Source organism: Chrysemys picta, chromosome 4, assembly GCF_011386835.1.
Source record: "Chrysemys picta bellii isolate R12L10 chromosome 4, ASM1138683v2, whole genome shotgun sequence".
Taxonomy (NCBI): Eukaryota; Metazoa; Chordata; order Testudines; family Emydidae; genus Chrysemys; species Chrysemys picta.
Genome location: NC_088794.1, coordinates 6,053,142 through 6,080,633, shown reverse-complemented (window position 1 = coordinate 6,080,633; position 27,492 = coordinate 6,053,142). Strand labels below are relative to the sequence as shown.

The window sequence follows — 27,492 nt, the reverse complement described above, 5'->3', positions numbered from 1 at the left end:
TGGCAGGACCAAGCACCATCAAGAACATCCCTGACAGGTGTTTCTCTAACCTGCTCTGAACAATCTCCAATGATGGAGATTCCACAACCTCCCCAGGCAATTTATTCCAGTGCCTAACCACCCTGACGATTAGGATTTTTTCCTAATGTCCAACCTAAACCTCCCTTGCTGCAATTTAAGCCCATTGCTTCTTGTCCTATCATCAGAGGTTAAGGAGAATAATTTTTCTCCCTCCTCCTTGTAACAACCTGTTAGGTATTTGAAAACTGTTATGTCTCCTCTCAGTCTTTTCTTTTCCACACTAAACAAACCTAATTCTTTCAATCTTCCCTCATAGGTCATGTTTTCTAGACCTTTAATCATTTTTGTTGCTCTTCTCTGGACTCTCTCCAATTTGTTCCCATGTTTCCTGAAATGTGGCACCCAGAACTGGACACAATACTGCAGTTGAGGCCTTATTGCAGCTGTGTAGAGTGGAAGAATTACTTCTCCTGTCTTGCTTACAACACTCCTGCTAATGGTGGATTGTCTGTCACTTGAAGTCTTTCCAACTGGATATCTAGCTAAAAGATGTGTGAGAGCTAAAAAAAATAATAATTATGGGCTTGATACATAAATTATTGGGCAAGGTTTTGTTATGCAGGAGGTCAGATTAGATGATCACATTGACCTCTTCTGGCCTTAAACTGTATGAAAAATCAGTTTGACCCAATCAGGGGCAGTAAATTGTAAGGCATTATTAGGCACTAATTGTAAGGGTAGGGTGATTGCTTGGCATCTACACAGAACAAAGTTACAGTTGTTTGTTTGCTGTAACTGCGCTTTTTCCATAGTTTAACATGTCTGGATTTCTTTTAAGCCTAACTTTGACACTGAATTCACTGAGTGCTCCCTACGGAAAGAAAGACTGAGCCATTCATTTTCAGTTACACTGCTCTTGAGAGTTCTTCCTGTGGCTTAGCAAAACAGCGAGAGCTTTCCGTAAAACTAAGCAAAGGCAAATAAACAAATCTACGTAGCATGTTAGGGCACCAAGGAGGGCATTGTAATGAGCCCCTCTGTGCCTGGCTTGAGACTGTAATTGGAGGTGTGACTTCAGAGACTTGATCTCTAAATGACACAGAAATGAATATATATATAAAGGTATTTGGTGCCCTAACATGATCCCTTAGGGATGAAGAGTGATTGAACTCTCTCTTCCACCAGTAGCTATGATACAATACTTCTTTCCTTCAGTGGAGGTGGGATAGCTATTTTCCTTCAGTTCTGATTCCTGGACATAACTTTCCATTTTCTCCATTTACTTGGAAATGTGCTGTTTTTGCAACATTTTTGCAACTTGAGACAGACATTGTTCATTTTTCTGTCTCAGGATAAATTACAGGGGCAATGGATATGGTTCATGGAAGACCCTGAAAGGTCCAGATGGATATTAGGTAAGAATCCGGTATTATACATAGAGATGAATCTGACTTACACACTTCAGATCTGGAATCAGATTCAGATCCGACTTCTGCAACCTTTGAGGATTTTCAGATTCTGGGCTTTGGCTACAGCCAATTATAGAGATAAGTCAGGGCTGTAATTTATTGTTGTTGTGTTATCAATTAGAGGTCAATGCCCCACTGTACTAGGTTCTCTGGAAACACATAGTAAGGGAGAGTTCCCCCCCTCAAGAGCTTACAGTCTATTAAACAAGACCGAAGAGGGTGGGCGAAAGGAAGGATTATTACCCAATTTTTACAAAGAGGGAATTGAGGCAAAGAGGAAATCTTTGCTTTGTCCAGAATCACACAGGAAGCCTGTAGCAGAGCCAGGAATTAATGGCCGATCTCAGAATTGTGCCCCTAGTGCCAGTCTGACCATTATCCAGTGTTGTGTATGCGTGTGAGTGCAGGAGGGGGGAAGACGGACACTGGGATCCGGTGGGTTCTGGTGTGGCTGATCTCTAATCATAAGGGGGAAATAACAATAATTATTTGCACTGCGGCAGCCCCAGTCATGCCCGTGTTTGTTTGAAAAATGTAACCAATGGGTAGCATTGGAAGGGCGGAGGTGGTAGATTATAAATTCTGTCTTCAGAGCAGGGTTAGAATAGTTTAAATAAGACCTGGTATAGCAGATCCCTCTTGGCACCTGCTGGGCTGACAGAGTCACTCAGAAACCCTGAGGTTCAGTAACCACTGGTGTCATTTACTTACAGGTTCTGTTCCGATCACCTTTTTGCCATACACAGCTTGGGTTCTCATGACTACACCTAGGAACACTCCACTATCTCTACTACCCCTCCCTTAGCCTCCCCCACTTTTGGCTTCCTTCCTCCCAGCCTTTTCTATAGCCCCAGGCTAATTGCGTGGGTAACTGTCTCCCATTCACCAATTAGGTGCAGGTTTTTCTAGCCAGCTCCAATTTGCTTCCCTTAATGGGAGCTGGCGTGACAGGGGGCTGAGTGACCAGCTCTTGCCCCGCCCCTGTCACACCTGGGCCCACACATTGAGTGATGAGGCTAAAACAAAATCCTGAACAGCTGCTCACAAAGTGGGCCCTGTCCATTCTCTGCACTCAAACAGGCTGGGAGCTTTTTAATAAAATGGATTTTCCCCCAAAAATATGGATTTGCCAAATCGAAATGTTTTAGTTGGAATGTCTCAGTTTTGATTAAACATTTCTCAGGTTCAGGGTGGAATTTCTGGTTAAACTCCAGAGCCATAGAGAGAGCGACCCCAAAATAGCCAAATCCCAGCTATCAGGGCACTCACCTGGGATGTGGGAGACCCCTAGTCAAGTCCCTTCTCTGCCTAATTAAGAGCAGGGAATAGATTTATATTGCCAATATGACAGGTGAGTGCCCTAATGTCTGCCCTATTTTCTATTCTATGGCGCATCTCAGTCTCTCAATCTCTCCTGTTGGAGCTGTTCCACTTTGTATGAATAATAAAGGATTCATTGGGACAGAGAGAGAGAAAGTCTATCTCGATAGCCGAGTGGTTGTAAGCCTGATCTGGGACGTGAGACCCAGGTCCAAGTGCCTGATTTGGAACGGGGTCTTGAATCTGAGTCTCCCTCATGTGCCAGTATGAACCACATGGGGGAACAAAACAAACAAAAAAATAGAAGCCAAGCAGCTGACTCTAATGATCTACTCCTTCTGGTGGCTGTTGTGAGTAGAAGGAGTCTGGGGACTATATAAGCCAGACCTAACTCAGGGTACGTCTACACTACGAAATTAGTTCGAATTTATAGAAGCCGGTTTTATTGAAATCGGTTGTATACAGCCGATTGTGTGTGTCCACACAATAAAATGCTCTAGGTGCTCTAGTCGGCGGACCGCGTCCACAGTACAAGGCTAGCGTCGACTTCCAGAGCATTGCACTATGGGTAGCTATCCCACAGCTATCCCACAGTTCCCGCAGTCTCCGCCGCCCCTTTGAATTCTGGGTTGAGATCCCAATGCCCGGATGATGCAAAACAGTGTCGCGGGCGGTTCTGGGTACATGTCGTCAGGCCCCTCCCTCCCCCGTCACAGCAACGGCAGACAATAGATTCGCGCCTCTTTACCTGGGTTACCTGAGTTACCTGTGCAGACAACATGGAGCCCGCTCAGCTGAGCTCACCGTCACCATATGTCCTCTGGGTGTCGGCAGATGTGGGACTGCATTGCTGCACAGCAGCAGCTGCTAACTGCCTTTTGGCGGTAGACGGTGCAGTAGACTGGTAGCCTTCATCGGCGATCTGGGTGCTGGCAGCCGTGGGGCTTGCCTTTTGGCAGTAAATGGTGTATTACGACTATTAGCCGTCCTATTACAAGTCGGGTCATCGCACATTAGCAGAGTCTTCCCCGAGCAGCCGATTGTGCAATAGGCCTGAAGACCATCGTCATACGCCGCCCCGTATTTGCTGCCAAGCACCCAGAAAGATGCCGAGGGCTATCAGTCACGCTGCACCGTCGTCTTAAGATGTAAAAAATAGATTTGCTCTGTATTCATTTGCTTCCCCCTCCCTCCGTCAAATCAACGGCCTGCTAAGCCCAGGGTTTTCAGTTTAATCTTTGGGGGGAACATTCTGTGTGACAGTTGTTTGTGTTTCTCCCTGATGCACAGCCACCGTTCTTGATTTTAATTCCCTGTGCCTGTACGCCATGTCGTCACTCGGCCCCCCTCCCTCCTTCCCCTAGTCCGTCAGATACTACGTTTGCGCCACAGCTCAGAGAGCCGAGAAGCGGTTCGCGCCTTTTCTTTGAATTCTGGGTTGAGATCCCAATGCCCGGATGATGCAAAACAGTGTCGCGGGCGGTTCTGGGTACATGTCGTCAGGCCCCTCCCCCCTCGTCACAGCAACGCAGACAATAGATTCGCGCCTTTTTACCTGGGTTACCTGTGCAGACAACATATCACGGCAAGCATGGAGCCCGCTCAGCTCAGCTGAGCTCACCGTCACCATATGTCCTCTGGGTGCTGGCAGACGTGGGACTGCATTGCTACACAGCAGCAGCTGCTAACTGCCTTTTGGCGGTAGACGGTGTAGCATGAGTGATAGCCATGGGGCTGGCAGCCGTAGGGCTGCATTGCACCAGCCCCTTGCCAGGCGATGGTATATTATGACTGGTATCCGTCGTCATCGTATTGGTGTGGCTGTCAATCATGGCCACCTGGGCAGACATGCTACTGTTTCGATGATGATGGCTACCAGTCGTAATATACTATTTTCTGCCAATTGCCCAGTATTGTCTGCTAAGCACCCAGAAGAGGCCGAGGGCGATGCTGGGTGCTGGCGGACGTGGGGCTGGCAGACGTGGGGCTGCATTGCTACACAGCAGCAGCCCCTTGCCTTTTGGCAGATGATGGTATTTTATGATTGGTATCCGTCATCGTCGTACTGGTATGGCTGTCACTCATGCTGCACCGTCGGCTGCCACCTTAAGATGTAAAAAATAGATTTGTTCTGTATTCATATGCTTCCCCTTCCTCCGTGAAATCAATGGCCTGCTAAGCCCAGGGTTTTCATTTTAATCTTTGGGGGGACCATTCTGTGTGACAGTTGTTTGTGTTTCTCCCTGTTCCTGTACCTGTACGCCATGTCGTCACTCGGCCCTCCCTCCCTCCCGCCCTCCCTCCTTCTCCTGGTCCATCAGATACTACTTTCGCGCCTTTTTTCTGACCAGGCGCCATAGCTAGCACTGGGATCATGGAGCCCGCTCAGATCACCGCGGCAATTATGAGCACTATGAACACCACGCGCATTGTCCTGGAGTATATGCAGAGCCAGGACATGCCAAGGCGAAACCCGGACCAGGCGAGGAGGCGATTGCAGCGCGGCGACGAGAGTGATGAGGAAATTGACATGGACATAGACCTCTCACAAGGCACAGGCACCAGCAATGTGGAAATCATGGTGTCACTGGGGCAGGTTGATGCCGTGGAACGCCGATTCTGGGCCCGGGAAACAAGCACAGACTGGTGGGACCGCATCGTGCTGCAGGTATGGGACGATTCCCAGTGGCTGCGAAACTTTCGCATGCGTAAGGGCACTTTCATGGAACTTTGTGACTTGCTGTCCCCTGCCCTGAAACGCCAGGATACCAAGATGAGAGCAGCCCTCACAGTTGAGAAGCGAGTGGCGATAGCCCTGTGGAAGCTTGCAACGCCAGACAGCTACCGGTCAGTCGGGAATCAATTTGGAGTGGGCAAATCTACAGTGGGGGCTGCTGTGATCCAATTTGCCAGGGCAATGAAAGACCTGGTGATAGCAAGGGTAGTGACTCTGGGCAACGTGCAGTCAATAGTGGATGGTTTTGCTGAAATGGGATTCCCAAACTGTGGCGGGGCCATAGACGGAACCCATATCCCTATCTTGTCACCGGAGCACCAAGCCACCGACTACATAAACCGCAAGGGGTACTTTTCAATGCTGCTGCAAGCCCTGGTGGATCACAAGGGACGTTTCACCAACATCAACGTGGGATGGCCGGGAAAGGTACATGATGCTCGCGTCTTCAGGAACTCTGCTCTGTTTCGAAAGCTGGAGGAAGGGACTTTCTTCCCGGACCAGAAAGTGACCATTGGGGATGTTGAAATGCCTATCGTGATCCTTGGGGACCCAGCCTACCCCTTAATGCCATGGCTCATGAAGCCGTACACAGGCAGCCTGGACAGGAGTCAGGACCTGTTCAACTACAGGCTGAGCAAGTGCCGAATGGTGGTGGAATGTGCATTTGGACGTTTAAAAGCGCGCTGGCGCAGCTTACTGACTCGCTCAGACCTCAGCGAAAAGAATATCCCCATTGTTATTGCTACTTGCTGTGCGCTCCACAATATCTGTGAGAGTAAGGGGGAGACCTTTATGGCGGGGTGGGAGGTTGAGGCAACTCGCCTGGCCGCTGATTACGCGCAGCCAGACACCAGGGCGGTTAGAGGAGCACAGCAGGGCGCGGTGCGCATCAGAGAAGCTTTGAAAACGAGTTTTGTGACTGGCCAGGCTACTGTGTGAAACTTCTGTTTGTTTCTCCTTGATGAACCCTCCAAACCCCCCCCACCGACCCGGTTCACTCTACTTCCCTGTAAACCAACCACCCCACCCCACCCTCCCCTCCCGCTTGCAGAGGCAATAAAGTCATTTTTTTTTAACATTCATGCATTCTTTATTAGTTCCTTACAGAGGTAGGGGGATAATTGCCAAGGTAGCCTGGGATGGGTGGGGGAGGAGGGATGGAAAAGGACACACTGCATTTTAAAACTTTAACTCTTATTGAAGGCCAGCCTTCTGATGCTTGGGCGATCATCTGGGGTGGAGTGACTGGGTGGACGGAGGCCCCCCCACCGTGTTCTTGGGCGTCTGGGTGAGGAGGCTATGGAACTTGGGGAGGAGGGCTGTTGGTTACACAGGGGCTGTAGCGGCGGTCTCTGCTCCTGCTGCCTTTCCTGCAACTCAACCATACGCTCGAGCATATCAGTTTGATGCTCCAGCAGACGGAGCATTGCCTCTTGCCGTCTGTCTGCAAGCTGACGCCACCTATCGTCTTCAGCCCGCCACTTGCTCTGTTCTTCCCGCGATTCAGCCCGCCACCTCTCCTCTCGTTCATATTGGGCTTTTCTCATCTCCGTCATTGACTGCCTCCACGCATTCTGCTGTGCTCTATCAGCCTGGGCGGACATCTGCAGCTCCGTGAACATCTCGTCCCTCGTCCTACGTTTTCTCTTTCTAATGTTCACGAGCCTCTGCGAAGGAGAAACATTTGCAGCTGGCGGAGGAGAAGGGAGAGGTGGTTAAAAAAGACACATTTTAGAGAACAATGGGTACACTCTTTCATTACAAGGTCGCATATTTCGGCTTGCAGGCAGCCATCGTAGGCCACAGTGTTTTGGCTTTTTTAACCTTCTTAACATGCGGGAAAGGTTGCAAACAGCAGCGCATTTCCCATATCAAGGATGAATTGGGTTGTCCATTTAAAATGGGGTTTCAATGTAAAAGGAGTGGCTGCGGTTTCCCGGTTAACATGCGGCACAAACACAAGTAAACCCCCCCGCCCCACACACACACACGATTCTCTGGGATGATCACTTCACCCCTCCCCCCACCGCGTGGTTAACAGCGGGGAACATTTCTGGTCAGAAGAGCAGGAACGGGCGCCTCTGAATGTCCCCTTAATAAAATCACCCCATTTCAACCAGGAGAGCTTTCTGGAGATGTCCCTGGAGGATTTCCGCTCCATCCCCATACACGTTAACAGACTTTTCCAGTAGATGTACTGGCCGCGATTGCCAGGGCAAAGTAATCATTAAACACGCTTGCTTTTTTTTTGTAATGTTTACAAATAGTTACAAAGTTACACTCACCAGAGGTCTCCTGTGTGCCCTGAGGGTCTTGGGTGAGTTCGGGGGTTACTGGTTCCAGGTCCAGGGTCACAAACATATCCTGGCTGTTGGGGAAACCGGTTTCTCCGCTTCCTTGCTGCTGTGAGCTACCTACAGTACCTCCATCGTCATCATCCTCCTCGTTCCCCGAACCGTCTTCCCTGTGTGTTTCTCCAGTGAGAGAGTCATAGCACACGGTTGGGGTAGTGGTGGCTGCACCCCCTAGGATCGCATGCAGCTCCGCGTAGTAGCGGCAAGTTTGCGGCTCTGCCCCGGACCTTCCGTTTGCTTCTCTGGCTTTGTGGTAAGCTTGCCGTAGCGCCTTAATTTTCACGCGGCACTGCTGTGTGTCCCTGTTATGGCCTCGGTCCTTCATGGCCTTGGAGATCTTTTCTAATACTTTTCCATTTCTTTTACTGCTACGGAGTTCAGCTATCACTGCTTCATCTCCCCATATGGCGAGCAGATCTCATACCTCCCGTTCGGTCCATGCTGGAGCTCTTTTGCGATCCTGGGAGGACTCCATCACGGTTACCTGTGCTGATGAGCTCTGCGGGGTCACCTGTGCTCTCCACGCTGGGCAAACAGGAAATGAAATTCAAACCTTCGCGGGTCTTTTCCTGTCTACCTGGTCAGTGCATCTGAGTTGAGAGTGCTGTCCAGAGCGGTCACAATGAAGCACTGTGGGATAGCTCCCGGAGGCCAATAACGTCGAATTCCGTCCACACTACCCCAATTCCGACCCGCAAAGACCGGTTTTATCGCTAATCCCCTCGTCAGAGGTGGTGTAAAGAAACCGGTTTAAAGGACCCTTTAAGTCGAAAGAAAGGGCTTCGTTGTGTGGACGTGTCCAGGCTTAATTCGGTTTAACGCCGCTAAAGTCGACCTAAACCCGTAGTGTAGACCAGGCCTTAGTCCAGAAGAGTTAGGAGTAGAGGCAACGCCTAAGTAGACTGATGGAGTGCTAAGGAGGGGAAAATAAAACAGCTCTCAAAAGGGGAAGAAGGAGTTGTGATCACCGAGGGGGAAATATTGAGTTTGGGGAGTGTTGGGCATGGCCTCAGGACCAGCGTCCACAAGACTGCGTGGGTTTGCCTAGAGGGAAGAGCGCTATGGGGAATGGTGCTACGGATGATGGACACAGCATCATAGAAGATTGGGGTTGGAAGAGACCTCAGGAGATCAGCGAGTCCATCCCCCCTGCTTGAACCCCAACTAAATCATCCCAGCCAGGGCTTTGTCAAGCCAGGCCGTAAAAACCTCTAAGGATGGGGATTCCACCACCTCCGTAGGTAACCCATTCCTGTGCTTCACCACCCTCCTAGTGAAATAATGTTTCCTAATATCCAACCTAGACCTCCCCCACTGCAACTTGAGACCATTGCCCCTTGTTCTGTCATCTGTTACTACTGAAAACAGCCAAGCTCCATCCTCTTTGGACTTGGATGATGACAAACTGATGCACCCCTTTCTATAAATGTTACTACATTCTCCCCAGCATCCTTTCTCCCCCAACCTTTTCTGTGGTGGTCAAGTCATCCTGACCCACTAGGCAATTGCTTGGTGGCATTCTGAGTGGTGGTATCTGGGGCTTAGTTGGAGGGCTAAGTCACATTAGTGACGGTCAGCTGGTCTCCCTGGAGCTGTTGAAAATCCACCAGTTCATCCTTTATCCTAGACGAGTGCCGTAACCACTGGGCTACTGGCTATTCGTGGGTTGGACTTCTCTATCTCTCATTTTCTGTGAAGTTTTTCCAGAAGACCAGGTTTCATCCCAATATAGAATGGGAAAATATTTTGAAATCTTGAAAATGTTCAGGGGATGGGAAATCCTTTTCCTACCCATGTCTACTATGTACCCACTGGCATAGGGATTGAGGAATACCCAAGCTGAAATCACACCTTGGAATGGCGCATAGATAGACCCAATCAGAAAAAAACCCTATTTTTAGAACCTGTTACAGTCCTTATGTTAGCTATCACTAATGGTCACCTAAATGTATTATTGCCCTTTGATGCCAGTGACTCTATAAAGTTGAGCAGATCTTTCCATTTAAGATCTAGCCTTCGGGAAGAAAAAAGACATTCAGTGACATGAATGTCTCTACAGGTACATACTATCCTTGCAACACCTTTCTGCTGGGGATTCACAGCGTTGGACACAGATCCTTTGTAGGACCCTTTCTCTGAGTTTCAGTGGTGCCAAGTGCCATCAACTCCCACTGACATTGTTGGAAGCCGGAAGAGAAAAGATACTCTGATTTTATGTATTTACGACCCAGGTCTGGCTACACCTTGGACCAAGACAACATCATCTCCGTGTTCCCCCTGATCTACAGCCTAAGAAACAAGGAGGTGAAGGATGCCATTAGAAGGATGATATACAGGAAGATATTTTCTCAATAAATGTAATTATTGATTTTTTAAAAAATCAATAAACAGCTGTGAGAGGGGGCAAGTTCTCTGTGTCACCATCGTGATTTCTCTGATTGCACCATTTCTTTGATTTGAAAAAAATGATTGTGCATAACGTAGGCTCGTTAATATTGGCAATCCTAATAGGAACATAGGACAGGAAGTGACAACTCCCCCCCCCCCGCCAGGTCACTGAGTCCAGTCTACTGCTGTTGCAGGCAGCAACATGATAAAATCCCATTCATAAACTTATTCAGCTCCACTTCAAATCTAGTTAGGTTGTATAACTCCACTAGCTGTAGAGGGAGGTTGTTCCTGAACGTAACTCCTCTGATGGTTAGAAACCTTCTTCCACTTTCCAGACTAACTTTATTCATGGCCATTTTATACCCATAAATAAGAAACAGGCCAGGGCTAGCTGACCCTGGTTTCAATCCACCGACCACTGGGTTATTATGGGAGTCGCACACTTCCAGCATTCTACTGAGAGGGTGCCTGCAGTTTGTTGTAATCAGTAAGGCCAGACCTCAAGAGATTCTGTTTGTAAATCACAGGCCTCTTATACTTGATTTAAAGGTGAATTGCAGTTACCATTAATGCTTTAGGTTGGATGCCCTCTGTAGGTAAAAGGATGCTGAAATCATACAAATACCTGAGCTGTTCTGAAATTGCATCTCAATAGAGGACGCAGTTAAATATACAGGCCCATACATTTTATATTCTCTCTCGTTAGACTGTGCTCAACTCCCAATGTGCTAAGATCACAGAATCTCAATTCCAGCACTACCGTTACAGAATTTTAAGGAGGCCAGGACTGCAGAGAACAGCACATCTCAATCATGTGGGATCAGAGAGAGAACTCAGGGGTTGGTATGTGGAAAATATTTCCATAAAACTCATAGATCATGTGAAATTCACTCTGATTCCAGTGCAGACTCAGATATGGACCTATAAAAAGTCAGGGAGGGTTATGGACAAAGTTGACAATGCAGATGATTCTTAGGGAGAACTGATTAAACAATGTCAGAATAACCACTGCATGGGCCGCTGACAAAATGCCAAGATGGAAACAGACCATTGCCTAATATACCATTGTTTTCATTCTCCAATTGGTGGAGACTGAATTGTCTATAGAAGGTAGATCAAGAACATCTCTTCTCCGGTCTCATAACACAAGAACAGGAGAAAAATCAATCAAATTAAAAGTTAGAAAATTCAAAATCAAGACAAGGAAATCAATTTTCACAAAATGTACGATTATTCTAGGGAACTCATTGCCACAAGAAGTAATTGTGATCAAGAATTTAGTGAGGTTCAAAAAGGGATAGGATATTGATATGCACATGCAGAATATCAAGAGTTATAATTAAAGAAAATACTTTTGGGAGAGAGATTAAATCTCATGCTTGAAGGTTTAAACTAATCTCTAACTATTGGAGATTAGGAGGAGACCTAATGTTGGGGGCAGATTCTCCCACATCTGCCTTCTGTGAGGCTCTTACCTTTCCTTAGAAGCATCTGGTATAAGGCACTGTCATAGACAGGCTATTAGACTAGATAGACCTTGTGTCTGATCCTGTCTGGCAATCCCTATGTTTCTGAGACGGAGGGGAACCGGTAACTTCTACAGGTTAGTTCAGTCTTGGAACAAGAGTCTGCCCCAGAGCTTCCCCACACTCTGCAGGGTTATGGCTAGCGTTAAGGTTGGGAAGCTGTTAACATAAGACAATTCACACTTGCCCCTGTGGATGCATAATTTGATGTGTATCTGTAACACTGACAGACCTCGGTAGACAGGATCGAACCTAGGACCTTTGCAGCTTAGTGCATGAGCCTCTACCACATGAGCTAAAAGCCACATGGCTCTTAACTAAGGCCGTAGGGCACATTCATTAATCTCTCTCTAAGTGGTCTCAGGGCCACCAGATGGGACAGAGCGCCACACCCAGGAGGTGTGTGGGTTACATATCTACACCAGGTTACAAGTTAAGGACATGATCTGCCAACTGGGTAAAACGAGCCAGACGGCTGCCCCAATAAGAGGCTTGTGCCCCTAAGTCATTTATGTGCTTTGGGAAATCCTGTGAGCATAAGGGCCAGATCCTCTTCTTGTATAAATGTATGAAGCCACATTGACTTCAATGGAATGACACCAATTTTGACCAGTTATGGTTCTGGTCCAATGACATCAGCAGAGCTCCACCTATTTACTAAAGCTGGGGGTTAAACACGCCAATGGAGCTAATGCTGATTTTCACCCGCTGGGGATCTGGCCCCGTGGATTGCACTAGAGTGATGCTAGCTTACACCACTGGGAGCGCCATTGATTTCAGTGACGCAAAGCTGATTTACACCCGCTGGAGATACAGCCACCTGGATGGACGTGGCACTCCATCGAGTTACGTTAGCTGGGGTTTCTGGCCCATTGACATCAGTGGAGTGATGCTGATTCACACTGGCCAATTGTGTTTCATGTAACCATCAGTTTCGACACTGATTTATCTTAATGTTGCATTGACATAAAACACACTGAGGACTGCACTGTTTTTTCCAGATTAAATAGGAGATTCTGGGTATTTCCCTAACATCGTTTTTTGCCTTTTTAATGGCAGATTTTGATACCCTTACCCACACTTTTTCAGCAGGTAGTCCTGTGGAAGTCAATGAGACCAATCTCAGAGTAAGAGGCTAGTCAGTGTAAGGACATCAGAATCGAGCCTATAGTTTCGAGATGCCCTAACATATTGCTATGTATCGGATAAAGCCCCTTCTTGTCTGTCTTGTGTGCATTAAAATTCTTCTTAGTTTATTTGGAGCCTAAGCCTATCTTGTTTTACTTGCACCGAGTAGTACTTGATCTCATTGAGGCTACTGGTATGAGTAAGTACCAGTCAATGTGAGCAAGGATCATAGACTCACGCCCGCAGTGACCTGGTTTGATTTGTCATGACTTTGGACACAATGGGCCAAACGTAGTCCTGGCACAAAAGAATGATGCCAGAGATGAATTTGGCCTGAAAGTGAAGATATTGAAAGGGGGAAAAAAAGGGAAAGAGAGTAAATGCTATTGTCCAGCACTGGTTATGCAGGTAATGTTCATGTTGACATAATTCCCCAAAGTTAGGAGAACTTTGTAGAAAGCATCCATTATTATGGATTATAATAAACAGCTGTGGGCCTCATTAAAACATTATTTTTGAGCAATTCTGTCATTATCTAATTAGGCAAGAAAACGTATTGGGAATAGTTAGGAAAACAACATATGACTCATTACACAGAAATAATGTCAATATTAACATTTGCTCTGCCAGAGTGATGAATAAGTAAACATATTTGTAATTTAACTGAAGTTAAGAAATTAGCCGAGACAGTTTGTACGGGGGCACCTGCTCCCGGAGAACAGCTGTGTATAAAAAAATATCTGCCCCTTCTCATTAAAATCAATCTGAAAAAACGATACCAGCCCCCTTGTCATTCATTAAGGGCCTGAGCATTGACCATTGGACTCAATGGAGTCTTTCCATAGACTCCAGGGCATATTAGTTCAGTACCATAGATCCCAGTCCTGGGCATTCTTATGTGAGTGCTTCAATTTACGCATGTGAGTAATCCCTTTGACGTCAATTGGATTACTCGCATGAGTAAAATTAAGCACATGCACATGTGTTTGCAGGATTAGGGAACTTGGAAAGCACAAGCAAGGTTGTCAACACAAATGCTTCAAAGACAACCTAGAACAGAATCTCAACTCATGTAACATAAATATAGATAAGTTTGAAGACACAGCCAAGGAGAGACCTGAAAGGACAACAACTATCAAACAGTTTGAGAAAAACACACAAGAAAAACTGATTGAAAAAATGGTCAAGCATCATGCCAAGTCTTCATCGGGAGCCTGCATATTTCTAAGTGACATCCATTAAAATCTTGCTCCTTGCAAATTGGGCTTTACAGCCACAAGGGAGCATACGAGATGCCATGATGGCATTGCTGGATACAATGGACGGCCATACAGTCTCTCCCCAGATGTGTTCAAAGATGATGTTCACAGAATTTTGGGTCAGAGAACGTTAAGACGTTTCAGCTACACCCACAAAGGCCCGTCAGGTCACTAATTGCCATTTGAGATGTATAAGTCCAACATTTAGGTGCTACTGAGGCTCAAAGGCACAAAAGGGCTGTTAGATTCCTAGTTCCCACAGATGCTCATTGGGAGGTGAGTGCTTAACTCACCTTTGTGCTTTGGGAATATCCCTCCTTCGGCTACGTCTACACTTCCGTGCACACTTGGATAGCTGACTGTGTACATGCTCCTGCATATTCCTCAGACCTGCGTGTAGTGTCCACATATACTGTGCTGGAGAGCGGTAAAACCCTGTGTAGACCACATACCTGCATCCACACTGCCACTTTTGTTCTGCCAGAGCAGCGCTACCACTTCAGAGGCAGTATCCCAGGGTTCTGTGCCTCACAGGAGACACTCTAGGAACTGCCTTTCTGAGTGCAGTTGCCACGGCCCATCCCTTTTACGCATTTGCCCATGGCAGTACCCGCTCATCTCTCCCTCTGGCCACACTGGGTGGAAGACATGGAATGATGGTGGTTCTGCTCCAGCTCCTTGTTATCAGGTTTTCTCTTCACCCTCTCACTCCCCCGGTTCTCGTTATGCAGACAGAAAGCTGACCAGAAGTCCAAAGTGCAGATAATGCAATGTTTATTGGGTTTAGTTTCCAGCAAACATGTCCCATAACTCTGAGGTCACAGAACCTTGTTTCCCAGTGTCCTGTTCCCCACCTTCTCAGTAGGTATAATTATACCTGCAATGCACGCCCACCATCCCACCCCTTACAACTTATGGTCACGCTCCGTTTCGGAGGGTCATGGGTCTGGGGGTCTTCATCCCACCCCTTTTGTGCCCCAGAGGAGGGGTAAGGAGTGAGGTTGTGCTACAGTCAGGGGCAGGCATTTCTCTGGCCTTTTAGTGTTTTACCTCCCCCCAATCACCTTTTGCCCCTCCCAGCTGGTTGCTTGACCTTGCCTTGCGATAGGAGTTGAGGAAGTCTTCAAATGTACGCTCATATATTACACTCCCACCATGCCCAGTAACACTTTTACTGCTCTTATCTGTTCCCATTATACTAACAAACCCATCTGGCTTAGGCAAAAGCAGCATACACAGTGTCTGCCTTTGTCCATAGTAAGGGTCCCTTTCTTCACACATATTAGTAAGAGCGTGTGTGTGTGTGTGTGTGTGTGTGTGTGTATATATATATAAATCAAACAGGCAAGCAAAACTTAAAATACTATCTCAGGTGAAATTACAAGCCAGTATCCTACATTGGCACTTGCACTCCTAACACTCCTTCTTGAGGGACGAGTGTTCATGCGGTGGGCAGGGCAATTGGCAAGATGCTGGGTGGAATCTGGACAGAACTTTCTGACATGACGAAGATGGCTGACCATGATGGGTGACTGACAAGCTCCTCTGGCCCCATGGAACAGATATGGTGACTGCCGGTATTGCCAAGGTATGCCCATGGATGGACTGCCACTTCTGGTCCAGGAGAACCAGCATGGTGTCGTGAGATTGCATGATTTTTGAAAACTGGGATGATGAACGATGACTTCAGAATGTGTGATGAGATCACCCCAACCCTCGAGTGCCACAAACCTCGATTTAGGAAAGCCAGGCCAGTGCCAAAGCGAATGGTTATTGCCCTGGGGAAGCTGGTACTACCTGACCAGCTCAGACAACTTTTTCAGTTCCGAGGAAGGACTGGAGGCTAATAATGGTAAGATCCAGGTAGTACTGTTTTTTTTAATATAAATATTTACATTGCCTCCCGGGGGTGGTGGGAAAGGGGTTTGGTTCCTTCCAGGGCCTGAGGAAGAGCTCTGTGTATGCTCAAAAGCTGGTCTCTCTCTCACCAACAGAAGTTGGTCCAATAAAAGCTATTACCTCACCCACCTTGTCTCTCTCAAGTTGAGAACGGGAAGCCTGCAAGGTGTACGAGTGAAAAATCAGTTATTGGCTAAGCTCTATTTATATGGCCCCATCACCAGAGTATCTCAGAAGCTTTAATATATTTATCCTCACAACATCCTTGTGAGGTAGGGAAGTGTTAATATCCCCAGTTTGCAGGAACAGAAAGACTAAGTAGTTTGCCCTATGTCACACAGGAAGACTGTGATGGAGAAAGGAAATGACCGTGTCTCCTGAGTATCAGGCTAGTGTGCAAGCCACTGGAGGGATTGTTCAGGTTCCTGCCTGAGAAAAATAGCTGGTTCACTTTGAAAAAAAGATATAAAAGAATCACCAGGGAGTTTGCACAGGTTTTGTAGGCAACACAATTATGTGCAGTTATTCCCAGGGGACATGAAAGATGTTCTAATAATCCCACCTGTGCCTGGTCTCATGTTCAGACTCGGCAGCACTCCAAGGATTCTGTCCCAATATGCCACCAAAACAAATATAAACAACCCCTCCGACCTCCAAAAACAATCCCCTTTGGGATCAAGGCCATCAGACAGCTCCCTCTTGTAGGTTTGTCATTTAAGCTCCAAAGGAGATGGTATAAATTTTCTCCTTTGGTTCCGACATGTGGATACAATTGTCATTTAGAGCTAATTCACGTGGAGATCAGACTCACTGAAATCAGAGTCCTGATTATCTGAACAGCACATTTATATTGTTTTTTTCTGTTGCAGAACAAGCAGTGACAAGGGAAATGATGCCCACGCCGCTCGCATTCTGAGAAAGGGAAGCGATTACTTAGGTAAGAATAACATATTGCAAAATAGAGGGCGTCTCAGAGTATTAAAACTTTTATTTCTATTTTTTTGAAAATGTATTTTGATTGTAAAGAAATGTGTCCAGTCGGCATATTTGCCACGTGTGTCTGGGGGAGATCAAGGATGTGGATTGTTTCATTAATTATGTGCAGTGATGCGGTGCAGGTGATGGACTATTCTGGAGGGAGATATTCTAAAGAACACTAGATCCTCAGCTGGTGTCAGTCAATGTAGCTCCACGGAAGTCGATTCCCGTTCATGCTACCTGAGCATCTGACCCATCATTCTTTATCCACAGCTGAATCAGCAACTCCCACTCCCCCCCCCCGTCTAGTTCCTAGATTTATATCTTCTAGATGTGGGACTAGTCACACTCGCAGACTGCTGAAAGAGGGGAGCAGTGTTTTAGGGAAATCTCCCATTGTCACAGCCAGTGCGTGTTCTGGTGCATGGCGTAGGAGATGCACTTTCAAAAGACATCAGTCTAACTCCTTCCCAGTTGATATACAGCCTGAAAAACAATCTTTTGAAACATGAAAACTAGCGATGGTCAAAACAATGGATGGAGCAATTCTGTCAGAAAATGCAAATTTGACAAAAAAATAACATTTTGCAGGAATGCATTGATTTTGATTAAATTTTGGATGGGAAGATGTCTAACCAAAATATGTTTTACTTTCTCATTTTGTTTTTATAATGTCGAAATGTTTTGCTATGATAAGGTAAAAATGTTTCATTTTGAGTTTATCGTATTGTTTTATTTCATATTTACTTTTATATTATATTAAAACTTTAATCGTCTATATTATATTAAATATCTTACATTACATTATTATTTTAAAATTACTGAAAAAAATCAATATTATCAAAAATATCTTTTCAATGTTTCTGAATTGAAATTCTTGTTCAGAATTTCCGTTCCTGGGTAAAGTTTGAAACGTCAACATTTCATTCTTATTTGGAATGAAATCAAATTTCAAAATTTGGATATACCCATGGAATGGAAATTGCCTTTTCTAATGAGCTCTAATTTAAACCAACAAAGAAAATATGTAAGGCCAGATTCACCAAGGGACTTAGGCGTTGGAATGCTCAGTGTTATACTGCCTAACTTTTAGGTCCCTAGAAAATTTCCAGGATTCACAAAACCTGAGTTAGGACCCTGGGCTCCCTATGCCATGGGGGGAGGAGAGAAAGCTGACTAGGAATGGGGTCCACAAAAGCCAGCATGCTGAGTGGGAGCTCGCCAATGTGAGAATGCCCTAAGCGCTGTCCCTGAGGAGTTCAGCACCTGAGTCCCGACTGCTTGTGATCGATGGCCAGGAGGACAGTCCTGTAGACCGGCACCTAAGTGGCTTCTTTTGAGAAATGCAAGAGAAGGAAGTGTCGGTGCTCATGCTGGCATCACCAACCTTCTAACGTTTATTCTGGTGGTAAGAGCAGTCATCCAGGGTGTGGGAGACCCAAGTTCCATCCCTCTCCCCCCCCCGGCTTTGTGGGGATAAAACATTTAAACGTTGGTCTCTCATCTCTCCAGAGAGTGCCCCAACCACTGGGCTATGGGGTATTCTGATGAGGGCTCCTTCAGTCTCTCCGAATGAAGCTGTTCCACTGTGTACGAATACTTAAACAGACAATTGACCCAAAAGAGCGTGAGAACGATTCCATAGCCTGATAGGTCGGGCCCCCGGTATAAGGAGCGGAACAGGAGAAATAGGGTAAAATTTTAGAAGGGAGTTAATTGTGTGTGACATCAGAAACTCTGAAGTACAAACAAGGGGCCAGGCTACTGGTACACATACTCTAGAAGCTCATCGTGTAACTCTGGCAACTCAGTATGGTGACTACGGATCCCTTTCCTACAATTCTGCCTGCCTGCCACGTACCTTATTGTATGAAACAACTAGCCTGGCCCCATAAAAGAAAGTGGACAAGCACCTATGTCCTACATCCTCACCTTAATAGCTTGCTGTACAAAGAGTACCACTGACCAGGGGTGGAGTTAATCAACCTGGGTAACTGTATTTGAATCTAGTCATAATAAATTATATTGTAATAAGACAGCACTGGGTGAGCTCTTGGCAGTAAGCACTGAATGTGGGACTTCTATCTAGTAGAATGATTTCAGAGTGGTAGCTGTGTTAGTCTGTATCAGCAAAAAGAACAAGGAGTACTTGTGGCACCTTATCTCAAATAAATGTGTTAGTCTATAAGGTGCCACAAGTACTCCTCATTCTTTTTGCTATCTAGTAGAATATAAGCCTCTACTGCCCGATCATTCATTAGCCATCCCTCGATTTGAGGAGGATCTCTACCACAGATTTACATATGGGTCCTGAGATAACTCAGGAATCCAATCCTGGAACCACAAATCTGCCCACAGTTGGTACAGACATTTCGTGGCCGGCCAGCTCTCTGCTGGGAGAAAGTTCTTTCTTTTTCCTACCGCCTGAGCTAAGAGACCCATGGCTGTTAGTTCAAAACCCATAATGGAGTCTTAAACCTCTGTTAGATCTCACCAGAGAACCACATGGTATATGATCAGAATGACCCCAAGGAATTGATACTCAGCCTTTATTTGTCTCTTCTTTCCATGTAATGCTCGCTTTCTCCCTTGTGGGGAACAGCACATCTGGGATAAATGTTGAAGGGGAATCACACCACCGTGACGGAGTTCATCTTGTTGGGATTCACGGACAACCAGCACCTGAGAGTCATGCTCTTTGTGGTGTTTCTGTTGATCTACCTGCTCATCCTGGTGGGGAATCTTGGGATGGTCACTTTAGTCAGGATTGAGTCCCGGCTTCACACCCCCATGTACTTTTTCCTCAGTAACCTGGCCCTCTTAGATGTGGGATACTCCACCGTCATCGCTCCCCAGACACTGATGGCCTTTGCAGTGGAGAGCAAAGCAATTACATTCACTGGGTGCGCTCTGCAGTTCTACTTCTTCTGCATTGCTGTGTCCTGTGAGTGCTGCCTGTTGGGGGTGATGGCGTATGATCGCTTCACAGCCATCTGCAGCCCATTGCTCTACACCGTCATCATGTCCAAGCGGTTCTGCGTGCTGCTGGTGCTGGGGTCGTACCTAGCCAGCTGGGTAAATGCAACAGTTCAGACTCTATTTATATTCCGTTTGTCCTTCTGTGGATCAAACATCATCAATCATTTCTTCTGTGATGTGCCCCCCATCCTGAAACTGGCCTGCTCTGACACCCACATCACAGACACTGTTCACTTCACCTTTTCTATTGTAATTATAACATCTACTCTCCTGACCATTGTCATCTCCTATGTATACATTGTGGTTGCTATTCTAAGGATCAACTCCACGGAGGGCAGGCGCAAAGCCTTCTCCACCTGCACCTCCCACCTGACGACCATCACCATCTTCTACGGAACGGTCATTTTTATGTATTTGCGGCCCAGTTCAAAGTACTCCATGGACCAGGACAAAATCATCTCTGTGTTTTATACCCTGTTGATCCCCATGCTGAACCCCCTGATCTACAGCCTGAGGAACAAGGAGGTGAAAGAGGCTTTTAGGAGGATGATAGGAAGGTTTTTTTTCTCAGTGAATGTAAAGGTGGAGACTTTATTTTGAATAAATAAATGGGAGTAAGATGGAGGAATCACTTCTCTGTGTCATTATCTTGAGTTCCGTGAATCACCAAATTTGTTTGTGTTGCACCAAAAGACACTAAAGGTCAGATTTTCAAACAGTTCTGCATCCACCCACCAGTTACTAGTTCAGCACTTCAGCAAGTCGTCCAATTTTCCAAAGTGCTCAGCTGCCAGTCAGGGCCTTAAATTCAGAGCCCAGAATCATTGATCTCAATGGTAACTGCTCGATGCTGAGCACTGGGGCAGATCTGGCGCCTTCATGAGGGTCCTAACTGGTGTAGTAGGAAGAGAGCCTGAAACAAGAGGCCCAGTATGAGGCCTGCAGCCTGAGCAAGAGTTGCGGCTAGAAGCAAGCACTGCTCACAGGTGCAGCATAACTCCGCCAGCCTCTCGGTCAGACTGTGCGTGTGTGGAAAAGTACAGCCACTGGCAGGAAAGGAGCCGAGGCTGCAAAGCAAACACCGCTAGGCTGGAATCACAGGCTCCTGTACTTAGCACTAGGAGCACCTGGGACATCAAGCGCTAGAACATCCTGACACCAGAGAGAGAACCAGAACCTGCTGACCTCCTAGGTGTCGTGACATGATGAATAGAGACATTTTGGTTATACCACCCCATACATGGAGATGGGTAGGCTTAGGTGACATCAGAGGGTGGTACATGACCTCATCAGAGGGCAACGCATCAGGGGGCAGTACAAGCCCTATTGGTAGTAGGGTATAAATAATTATTACAATAAAGTAACTTGTTCGGCCCAGGGGATGCTGGCAGGTCCGTCCAGTGATTAAGCCAGCCGTTCCATTGTATCGGAGTGCTCAAATTTGAAGAGTCTTGTAAGATATAGGACGCTTCTCATTGTGCTTCACTACAATAAACCGGGGCTTGGGTGCCTTCGTTGCTCAGCTAATCCATGGTTGTCAATTTCTTTGATCGTGGGGTGTTGTCTCGGTTACCTGCAGAAGCTGAGACGTACCCACACAGGGGTACGCAACACCGCGACTCTCCTACAGTAGCCAGATTTCATGGGGGAAACCAGATTTCATGGTCTATGGTAAAACGCCATGAATTTGGTAGGGCTCTACTCATACAGGTGGAGGTCCCTGTTCATTAAGGCATTAATTGAGTTGTCACATTCATCCCTATCCAGCTAAGCCTTTAAGCATGTGCTTAACTTTAAGTAAGCGCTTTATTCCCACTGAGTATCTGATCTCTGGAACTATTTGAAACTATCCTGCAAAGTGCCTTATGATAAGAAAATGAACCCCCTGGTAACACTGACCTATTCCTTAGCTGCTGCCCATTTTGATAGCGAGAGTTCCCACCTATTTGGTTTGTATATTTTGTCCTCGTAAGGATCCCAGAGGACTTTGCAGCTATTATGGACACATATTCTTTTGCCTACAACTATATTCCACCTGTTTCTACGAGGAGGACAGAAAGGCCGTTTTTTGCTAATATAGTGTTGTCAACTCCAAACATGCACAAATCATGAACCAGGCCCCCAGAATCATTAGATTGATTGGGGGAGGGGGAGAAAAACCTTGAGATTTTATATGAAGAGTAAATGTTTTGTTTTTTTATTTGCCTTTTGGGTTTTTTTTTTTCAACATTTAGACTACATTCTGGTTTCTTCGGAACCATGAGGGCTAGAAACATTGTTTTTTTTTAAATGAAAGTTGAGAGTCTAATATCTTCAAATGCCTCCAGGAGTTGAGACTTTAAGACAGCCTCCAAATATTGTGTAAACATAATCACAAGGAAAAGGTATACATCCGAAGAAGTGGGCTGTAGTCCACGAAAGCTTATGCTCTAATAAATTTGTTAGTCTCTAAGGTGCCACAAGTACTCCTGTTCTTTTTGCGGATACAGACTAACACGGCTGCTACTCTGAAACATAATCACAAGGGATGGCCACACTGCTAAAGATATTGTCCAGCCAAATTTAGGAGGCAGGAGAAAGAAAAACAGCTGAGTATAAATTAGGGAGCTAGATGAATTTTTTTTATGTAGAACTTTATTCAAAACATACTGGGGCTAATGCCCCTACCTCTTGAAGGAAAGTCTTTTAGGACTTCTACGGGTCAAAAATATTGAAGTCTCCTTTAAATGCCAGCCCCCCAAATGGGACAGGACGATACTAGGACGGTGATTCAGCTTCCTGATTTTCCAGTGCTGTTTCCTTTAAGCAAGCAGCCTCTACAACCCTACAATAAATGATGTGCCCGGATGAATACCCCATACACAAGTCAGGCATTTCAACACCCCCTAGTCCACTGATAGGCTCCTGATTCTACTGAACCTTCTATCTAGTCACCCACAGCCCTTCCTGTATCATTGATAGCCAGATGACATAAATATCTCATGGCAGTGTGGTGGCTTATGCTAAAAGGTTTGTATGGGTTTGTTCTCAACTGGGCTCTTTCTGAGTCAAATCAGCAAAAATAAAATGGAGTGACGGGTTTTCTCTTTTGCACTGCTGGATAAGGCCCCCTTTCTTCTCCTGAAGACTGAGCTAGCAAACGCAGGGCTTGGGGCACTGAGCGCCGGGGCTGTGGGGCTGAGCGGGGAACAGCACAGACAGAAGGACACAGAGAAGGAGCAAAGGAGCCCCAGATACAGCCAGAGAAGCAGTAGTAGTGTGACCCTGAGGAAAAAAACTAAGGCTGTAAGATTTTGGGTGAGCAAGTGTAACATTCATGTGAATTTTTTATGTCTGCTGGGCTGGGTGCTTGTATTAGTGACAACAACAATCCATCCTGCAGTTCAAACAAAAGCTGGTGAGGTTGGTGCAGGATATTAGATCCTATGGGTGTTTTAGATCCTGGGGGAGTTCATTCCTCAGCACTGGATGGCTCCGGGAAAGCGCTGTCTCTGGCTCACATGAGCCTGCCCCACCCCCTCCTTCATTTGTCTCACTCCTTCAGCAGTCACCCTGCGCGGCCGAGGACATTCTGCCATTCAGTCACCCCAGCTCAGGCCTGTGGATAAGGCTGATGTTGCTAACTTTATGTTGTGTGTTTAGTGTATGTGTCCTAGGGGGTCGCACACTAGGTTGCTGCTGTCGAGTGAACTTATTGCACACACCAGAGGATTCCCACATCCCTCCATTCCAACCCCCAACCTTCCTGTGCACCACCGTCCCATGCCCCTCAATTGCAGGGGCTCTGTGTGCCCCCCAAACTCCATCATCCTCCCATACTAGGGACCCCATTTTCCCCTCCAATGCCAGCAGCATTGTGTGCCTCCCATTGCCCCCATACCAGGGGCTTTGTGTCCCCTATTCCTCACTCTCCCAATGCCTGGGTCCCCAATTCTCACCCATGGCAGGGGCTCTCAATGTGCTCCCATTCCCCTATTTCCCTCCCATCCTAGGGTTCCCTAGTCTCCCCTCCCCACACAAGGAGTTGTGTGTGCCCCTCATTAATCCCTCCCTCTATACCAGGGTCTCCCTTCTCTCTCAGGCAAGGAGCTCTGCCTCCCTCCCATTCCCACCTCCACCCCCATGCTGTGGGTTCTGTGTGTCCCCTTGCCCCACACCAGGTTCCCCCAATTTCATTCTGTCTGGAGTGGCTCACAACTGTGAGTGCCAATCTCAAGTCAGACTGTCAGAAAACAGGGCAGTCACCCCAAGCTGGTGGTGTGGTCTGTAATTAGATTTCACCAACCAGTAACAAATGTGAACTCCTGGATCACTGTTCCAGTCTTACCGGGGAGTCACAGACAGTCCACTTAAGCTCTCCAGCCCATCTTACCATGCAAACAAACTGGACTTATGCATCCGAAGAAGTGGGCTGTAGTCCACGAAAGCTTATGCTCTAATAAATTTGTTAGTCTCTAAGGTGCCACAAGTACTCCTGTTCTTCTTTTTGCGGATACAGACTAACACGGCTGCTACTCTGAAACTGGACTTAGTGATAATAGTCACATAAACCAAAAATCACATCATATCAGGTTGCTCCCAGTTCCAAGACACCAGTCACTTCCCCCTCATTGATTGGTACTCTGGATCTTACACCAAGGACAACACTGGTAGCCAATTCTATAGTTAAATAACTACAGGTTTATTAGCTGACAAAAGACATGAGTGTTATTGAGGTTAAAGCAGGTAAAATACATTAACAGGTGAGTCAAAGTTTGTAAACCCAAAAGGATAGCAGAGATGTAGTAATCTGCCAGTTCAGGGCTACCCAGAATAACACTGGGGATCTCCGTCTTCTTGTTTAGTTATTGCACGGTGGTAGAATCGAAACAGTCCAGAGATAAAGGATCTTCCTTTGAATCAGTACTTATAGCTTCTTCTCCACACAACAGTCAGAGAAGTGTTCATACTCACACAATGGCCAATTGCTTTGAATTTAGCACTCTTCATTTGCATTCAATGAGTTATTTAATTACAAGCTTAGACATAATATAACTGCCTGCCTTTACATTATAATAAGAAGAGATAAATGAAAACAATGCAAGTAACATTCCATTAGTTTGATGAAGTTCTAACATCTGAATACACTCTTAGATTAACACACACTTTGATCTAGATCTGTTTAATTACCAGGCATGCATAATGTAAATGTAATGTACTAGTAAACAACAAGATATAGTTTGGCAAAAACAATACAATTAACATCTCCTTTGATCTCTATTAACACACAAGTGAATTGGCTGAATATTTACTAATACATTTAACCCCTTTGATAATCACACCCAAGTGAATGGGCCTATGGCTCTGGCCTGAGCTTGTTTGTCAGCCTCACATCTGCCACCAGGAGTTATGTGAGCCCTTCACACCAGGGTCCCGCATTCTCCCCCCATGCCATGGGCTGTGTGCATGTCCCTATTCTCCCATCTATACATCCCCATTCCCTCTTTCATCCCTCCTCCATATTGTTTTTTTTCTGGGAGATCAGTCATTCAGGTGGCCAACATCTTACACTCCACTGGGAGGATGGGCAGAGCTGAGCTGGGGGTGTTGTTATGCTGGAGGCATTAATCCAGCCATAAGCTAGTTCTTTGATCTATAGGCAACTGCAGAGGTGCTTGAAGATGTGGCTGTGCTAAATGGATGCCAGGAGCTTCATGTGTCCCCCATTTTGCCCATTGTGGTTTACTGATTTCTTCTAAACTCAAAAGGGTTCTGGCCATTTCACTGCCTGGAATTCTGGAATTGATCAGATGAGACATTGAAAAATTATCCCATTACAGACAGAGACACAGACAGAGAAATGGCACCAAGCGGGGTGTAAGGGCGTTGCATGTCTGGCCAAAAGTGACATTTCTAGGCTTTTTTTATCCCTTGGATGGGGCAGCATCCACCACTTCCCTTCCTCGCCCATCCCCCCCATCCCCCAGCACCCCTATGCAGAGGGTGGCCGGCAATCGCAGGGGGAGTAGCCAATAGCACCAGGGCGCCTCAGCCTTACTGCCCTGGGTGAGGGGGATGTGCGGGGCAGAAAGCAGGGCAGATGGAAAGACCATTCTCAGGGGTGGGATGGGTTTATGGGGATTCCCTTTGAATCATCAGGGTCTGTTGGGTTTGCTGCGTGCATCCCTCCCTTCCCCATTATGTTATGCTGCAAACCTCCCTTGTTGTTGTTTCTGAAGTGCTTTTTCCCTCCCATGTGTTTTCCCATGGAAGGTGAGCATCAGGGCCAGGCTGTTTGGTGTCAGATTAGCCGCAAAAGTGCAGGTTATTTGCCCTAACCACTGCACCAGTAAAATGCAGTGGTGAGGACAAATTAGGGATTTTGGTCATTTGCTCCTTAAGACAAAGATGTAGAAACTCCACATATGGGTCTTTCCCTCATCTTTAATTTTGCCATAAATTCTATGTGATGTGAAAAAGCATTGCTTCTTTATCTGTTTGGAAGCTGCAACCTGTGTTTTATATTAAAAGAGAAACAACATTTCATATTTAGAAGATAAGGGATTTTTTTCACATGCCACATTTAAAGAAAATTCACTGCTGTAACTTTCCGCTCACAACAGAGTTTCTCAGCCTGTTTTTTACTTCAATGTAAAGGCTTCCTTTAGGCTCTCCAGGGCCTGCTCTTTGGTTATTTTACCCCAGTCCTCAGGGAGATTGGCAGGGAGAGCATCAAACTCCTTAGCAAACTGGTGATTGAATTCCTTGAAAACAAACTTCCAGTAATCGGAAGCCGTGATGCTGGGATCTGGCTGGATGCGCCAGTCCGGAAAATAATTCTGATAATCTTTATAAGGATGAAACTCCCCTTTTGTCTCTGTACAGCTGAATGTGTTATTGGAAGCCACAGAAGATGAGCATATATCATAGGCAAGTCTCCTTGTTATATTCTCCTGGCTTTCCCCTAATCCTCTAGGCCGATGCACTGCTACAAAATGCTCCTCATGTGCAAGGGCTCCTGCTTCGCAGGGGACTTTACAGAATGGACACTGCTTCCCACAGCCAAACACTCGCTTGAAGATCTCATCCTGGGGCTTCACTGCAAGTTTTGAGAGTTTTGACTCAATTTCCAGATTTTCAAAAGTGGATAAATCTTGTTTTTCCAGATCAGGAATAAACTGTTCTATAAAAGCTGAAAATTGGTCTGCACGGGCTGTGTTTTTAAACAGTATCACTTCTAGGCTGTCCTTGGGAATGACTAGATCCTGCTGCAGCTTTTCACAAAAGTTGTCTAAAAAGGCAGAGACTGTCTTAGTCTTCTCACCTTTGGAGTTTTTCAGAACATCACTGAGTTTATTAATTACTGGGGAGAAAATTATTTTCTCCAAATCTCCCAGACTTGCCTTCTCTCTGTAGCGTGTTAACACGTGTCTCTGTATCCAGGTTTTGATA

The 27,492-nt window shown here is 46.3% G+C and overlaps 1 protein-coding gene across 1 annotated transcript; it reads left to right on the top strand.

Moving 5' to 3' along the window:
* The first annotated feature begins 19,698 nt into the window (after nt 1–19,698).
* On the top strand, nt 19,699–24,730 carry LOC135983308 (olfactory receptor 5AR1-like). The gene has a single exon (XM_065594203.1). The coding sequence runs from the start codon at nt 19,699–19,701 to the stop codon at nt 20,659–20,661; it is 963 nt and encodes a 320-aa protein (XP_065450275.1). The 3' UTR covers nt 20,662–24,730.
* Nucleotides 24,731–27,492: the final 2,762 nt, after the last annotated feature.